Source organism: Lathyrus oleraceus, chromosome 3, assembly GCF_024323335.1.
Source record: "Lathyrus oleraceus cultivar Zhongwan6 chromosome 3, CAAS_Psat_ZW6_1.0, whole genome shotgun sequence".
NCBI lineage: Eukaryota > Viridiplantae > Streptophyta > Magnoliopsida > Fabales > Fabaceae > Lathyrus > Lathyrus oleraceus.
The window spans coordinates 82,935,338-82,941,237 of NC_066581.1; the positions used below are offsets into that span (position 1 = coordinate 82,935,338).

Genomic DNA, 5,900 nt, shown 5'->3' on the forward strand with positions numbered 1-5,900 from the left:
GGGACTAGTATCTCTGATTGAGCCTACTTCCTGTGATGAGGCACTTCAAGATGACGACTGGGTTCTAGCCATGCAAGAAGAGCTAGATCAATTCACAAAGAATGACGTATGGGATCTTGTTCCTAAACCTAAAGGCACGCACATTATCGGAACCAGATGAGTGTTCAGAAACAAGCTGAATGAGAAAGGCGAAGTTGTTAGAAACAAAGCTCGATTGGTGGCTCAAGGGTACAATCAACAAGAAGGCATTGACTACAATGAAACCTTTGCCCAGTCGCCAGGTTAGAATCTATTCACTTACTTATTTCATTTGCTGTAAATCAATCTATTAAGCTGTATAATATGGATGTCAAGAGTGCATTTCTTAATGGCTATATATCAGAAGAAGTGTATGTCAATCAACCTCCAGGTTTTGAAAATTCAAATTGTCCAGAACATGTTTTTAAACTTAAGAAATCTCTATATGGACTAAAACAAGCTCCTAGAGCTTGGTATGAAAGATTAAGTAATTTTCTTCTGGAACATGATTTTATCAGAGGGAAAGTTGACTCTACACTCTTCTGTAAAAACATTAATAATGATTTCATGATATGCCAGATATATGTTGATGATATCATTTTTGGTTCACCTAACTCCTCTGTATGTCAAGAATTCTCTGAGCTAATGCAGGCAGAATTCGAAATGAGCTTAATGCAAGAACTAAAGTTCTTTCTAGGAATTCAAATCAATCAAGCTTCAGAAGCCACCTACGTTCATCAAAGTAAATACATAAAAGACATTCTGAAAAAATTTGAAATGGCGGAATGCAAACCTGCCAAGACACCCATGCATCCAACTTGCATTCTGGAAAAAGAAGAAGTTAGTCAAAAGGTTTGTTAGAAGCTCTATCGTGGTATGATAGGCTCTCTTCTCTATCTGACTGCTACACGTCCTGATATTCTATTTAGTGTTTGTCTCTGCGCCAGATTCCAATCAGATCCTAGAGAATCTCATTTAACAATTGTTAAGAGAATACTCAGATATCTGAAAGGAACTCCTAACCTGGGCCTGATGTATGAGAAAATATCAGAGTATAGACTATCTGGTTTTTGTGATGCAGATTACGCAGGGGACAGAATGGAATGAAAAAGTACATTTGGAAATTTTCAGCTCTTAGGAAAGAACCTGATATCCTGGGCCAACAAAAGACAATCAACCATAGCCTTGTCCACTGCAGAAGCAGAATACATTTCAGCATCATTATGCACTACCCAGATGCTCTGGATGAAGAATCAACTAGAGGATCTTCAAATCTTTGAGAGTAACATTCCTATCTTTTGTGACAATACTGCTGCATCCGTTTAAGTAAGAATCCTATCTTGCACTCCAGAGCTAAGCACATAGAAATAAAACATCATTTCATTAGAGACTATGTTCAGAAAGGGGTAGTAATGTTGAAATTTATTGATACAAACCATCAATGGGCTGACATATTTATAAAACCCCTTGCTGAAGATAGATTCTCCTTTATCTTAAAGAATCTGAACATTCAAATTTGTCCTGAATAAAATGTGCCTCTGAGATAGCAAAATAAGATTCTGATGTAAACAATTGGATTCTGTATCTGGCTCTGATGCTACTACCAGTTAGAAGTCATCTGAGTTAGAAATCTCCAAGAACCAATCCTTTGGTATTCCTGAAGATCAGATAAAGTAAACACGTGGAGCATCATGCGTCTGACCTTGGAACTTCTAGACAGCTATCTAGCAGTAATCAAGAAACAATCTCTTGAGATCTCCTCGAGCAGTGTGCTGATGTTAGGATTAGACATCATTTATGAGCTGTAATCATTCTCCCTCTAACGTGCGTACTTGGTTTTTGTGCTAAAATCATTTATGTGTGTCGTTTTGCATGCCCCCTAATTTGGGTATTTAAACTCTTCTCTTCACAAATTGCACACTTTTCACTCTCACAAACACTCTTAACCCTCTTGCAAGTTCTTCTTCTCTCAAGGCATTTATGCAGTGTGCACTCCAGTTCTTCAACAATATTTATGGATTCTCAACAACAGTCAGTGTATAACTTCTCTTAACAGATGAACTCAAATGAGCAAGCTCCAAGTTTAAGCAATCAAAATTCAGCAGTTACCGGTGTCGTCTCCACTCCCATTTACAAAGAACCTCACATCCTTGATCGTGAGCCTCATATCCACCTTGCAACACCTTTTGAAAAGTTGGAAGTGTTGTGTGAATCACTGGTTGATTTTGACAACATGCGAAGGAACGATGTCGACCTCACTGATGAACTAAAGAAGCAAGGATGGGAAAACTACTTCCAACGTCTCTATGGCCCAGTCTACACTAATTTGGTTAAAGAATTCTGGAGATTTGCTGACGCTGACGATCACTAAATCGTCTCCTATGTTCTGGGAGTCAAGATGGTGATCATTGAAAAGTCTATTGTTGCTCTTCTGGTCATGGAGAAGGCTGGAGGAAGACGCATCTACAACATTAATCCTAGGGCAAAGTATTTGTCCCATGAGATTAACCCAACAATCTTCCAACAGAACGCTGAAGGCAAACATTCCAAGAATAAGGAACTGCATCAGAACCTCCAGGTATGGCTGAAGATCATCTTGGGCACCATCCATCATCGCCCAGCCTCCAACTCCTCAGATTACATTAACACAGACCAAAAGTGTATTCGTACTGCATTCGCAAGGGTTTGAAGCTCTGCCTTCCTGCACTACTCGTCAAGTATCTCAGAGACTCCGTGAGAGATACCAGAAACAACATGAAGACTAGAAATTACATTCCTCTGGGGAGGCTCATTTCTGATGTACTAATTGAAAGCGGTCTCGTGGACCATCTGATTCAGTTCAGACTCATGGAAGACGTGATGATAGATACTGGAAGAGCTCTGAACGCTCGCAATCTGAAGAGCATGGGAATTTTGAATCAAGTTAGGGTCAAACCAACTTTGGACACCTCTTGGGAAGCTCTTAAAGATCAGAGAAAGATCCCAAATGGACTCTATCTGTTCTCAGAGATCGACCCTCCAGAGGTAGTCATGTACTACTTAGATGATCTACACAAACAAGGCGTAGAGTTCTCAGACTTCTCCCTAGACTGGCTGCCAGATTTTCCTCCAGATTTCATGAAGAGGCCACGAGAACCATCTGAGAAGGCAAAGCAGGCGAAGAGAGCGAAGCTGGGAGAATCTTCCGGATCAAGACCTCCAATACCTCTGGCTGGATCCTCTGGTAAGTTTGTACCTCTCCCTCCTTCTGTAAAAGTTAAACCTATTGCTTCCTCAATCCCTCAACCTTCGCTCATATACACTAAGTCAGAAACTCCTCCCTCAACCACTAGACCATCTAACCAACCCTCGCAAAAATTCAACCTGGCCACCACATCTCTACCTATTTCGGAAGCAGAAATGCTAAAGGAAACAACCTCACCCTCCTCATCTTCATCTCCAGAATCACCACCCTATTACACACTTTCATCAAACACTGAGCCATCTGACCCCCACTCCCCAACTCTGGCTCAGCTCCAACAACGTGCTCTAGCCTCTCAACAGCCAACACAATCTATCCCTGAACCAGAAGTTACCCCTCCACCCACAGAAAACCCAAACACAACCACATCTGACCCTCCACCATCCGAACCAATTCACTCTGAATCACAACAACACAACTCTGAAATACCCCCACCAACTACATCCGCTGAACCACAAACTCCCACACTTAACTTAAGCCCTCCCACTTCTCCACCCCACGCATCTGAACCTGAAACACCCTTCTAACCCTTGAGGAAGCAATAAAGGTGTTTGCAGAAGCTTCAGTTGATAAGGTCAAGTCTCTGACCATCAACTCTGGCATCAGTGATGATCCCTCCGTTGTAAGGACTCACTGGAACAGACTGATAAGTTAGATGACCTCTGAAGCCTTCAAGTTGAAAGGCCTCTCTGAGCAAGTTCGCAACGACTTCATTAGAGACGCTGAGATCAGACTCCAGGAGCGTCTGGCCAGAGAAGCTGAGGAGCGGGCACGTAAAGAAGCTGAAGAGAAAGCAAGGCAAGAAGAACTGCAACAGATCAAGGAAGTTGAGGCCAAAGCTCTAGCTGATGTTGTTGCTGCTGCTGAAGCTGAGCCAAAGCTACCGCTGAAGAAGCAACTCGTCTGGCTGAAGAGTCTACCGCCAGGGTAGAAAATGATGCTCTGACTCAGGGGGAGTCCTCCACCTTTGTCCCTCTGGTCCTAAAGACTCTTAAAGAACTACAGAAAGAACAGTAGGAAGACTGAGCCAGATTGGACCAAGAGGATTCCGTCAATGTCAACATTCAGAATCTACTGACCTAGCTGCTCCAGAGGATGCCTCCACCTCCAAACCCTTAGGCACCTAGGATTTGTTTCTGTGTTCTTATCATTTTCTTGTTGCTTTTCTCTGATTTGCTTGTTGTTTTCTGCTTCTTTGTTTTTTTCTCTATACTTGTTATCTGTTAATATATCTCCTTTTGCTCACATGTTTTACTAAGTCTTTTTGATTCTGACAAAAAGGGGGAGAACTAAAAACAACTCTGATGAAAACACATCTAACTCCTTTCAAAACTCTGCAAACATTATTTCTAAATATTGATTTAAAGAATTGCAGGAAAGTAGCTAAAAACACCAAATCATGGAAGGTCCGGTAAGAACTTTTGAACTCCCAAATCTAACTCAGGGGGAGCACACTTCAATCTGATCTAAGACTTTTATCTAATAATGTTTAATATCTAAATTAAATTGTTTTGTCATCATCAAAAAGGGGGAGATTGTAAGAACAAAATTGGTTCTACAATAGAATTCTAAGATTTTGATGATAACAAAGGATGAAACCAAAAATGGCACTCTAACGAGATTTTCTCTAAGTATGCAGGACTCTGAACAAGTATGCTGGACTCTGAACAGTAACAAAGCATCCTGATCTCCTATCAGATACAAACTCCTGTTAGATGCAAAGTACTAGAAGATCAGACACCGCTAAGGAAGAAGTACGTCCAAGAAGTTCTAACTCTGATCAAAGAAAGGCAGTAAAAAGAACAGAAGCTCTAACAACTACTGGTCTTAGAATCTGATGATCAAGAAGACTAGTACTTTGAGAGGCTCTGATGTACTCAGACGTAATCTCCCTCTGAAGAATAACTCCGATACAACAAGACTCTGATGAAGATTCACCAAGTCCAGAAAGAGTAACGGAAATAATTCTCAGTATGGAAAGGAATTATTTTAAGAAAGAAGTTAATCAGGGAGACAAAATGGTTATAGCAAGAAACACAAAAGTAATGACATTGAATGCTCATCAAAGACCAAGATTCTGTCATCACTCCAACGATCCTTCTCACTACTATATAAAGGACAGTCTACCTCATTGAGAAAAACAACAACAATGCACAGAAAAGTCATTCATATTCTCTCTCATTTTCACGAGCTGCTGCTTTTACGTGAAAAACTCTTGCTCAAATACTTTGTTGTAATACTTGCTTACTCTTAGAAGCACTTTACATTACTAATCTATTTTGCTGAATTGTTTTTATTCCTCAAGTGACTCTGCGCAGTCTGTATACTTGAGAGGGCTAAGAGATTATTCTCTTAGACGACTGGTTGTGTAATCTTTCAAGATTAGTGGATTAAGTCCTTTTTGAAAGTGAAATCACCTTGGCCGAGTGGACTGGAGTAACTTTGTTTTCTAAGCGAACCAGTGTAAAATTCTGTGTTCTTATTTTTGAAAAAGCTTTTATTTTCTAAAACAATTCAAACCCCCCCTTTCTTGTTTTTCTCACCTTCATTATGCAATTTATTTAGAAAGTGTGTGCATAAAAAGTGATGCCATTTTTTGTAATAATAAAAAAACGAAAGGAAAGGAACAAAAATTTGGATG

General features: G+C 40.3%; 1 protein-coding gene across 1 annotated transcript; it reads left to right on the top strand.

The window, feature by feature from the left end:
- Positions 1-2,416: 2,416 nt before the first annotated feature.
- LOC127129799 (formin-like protein 14) lies at positions 2,417-3,786 on the top strand. Its single transcript, XM_051058924.1, has 2 exons — positions 2,417-2,596; positions 2,857-3,786. Exons 1-2 carry the CDS (start codon positions 2,417-2,419, stop codon positions 3,784-3,786), a joined length of 1,110 nt encoding a protein of 369 aa, XP_050914881.1.
- Positions 3,787-5,900: the final 2,114 nt, after the last annotated feature.

Coding starts and splice junctions, on each gene's coding strand:
- LOC127129799 (XM_051058924.1), top strand. CDS start 2,417: ATGGTGATCATTGAAAAGTCTATTGTTGCTCTTCTGGTCATGGAGAAG. Junction 2,597..2,856: donor AACTGCATCAGAACCTCCAG/GTATGGCTGAAG, acceptor CATCTGATTCAG/TTCAGACTCATGGAAGACGT.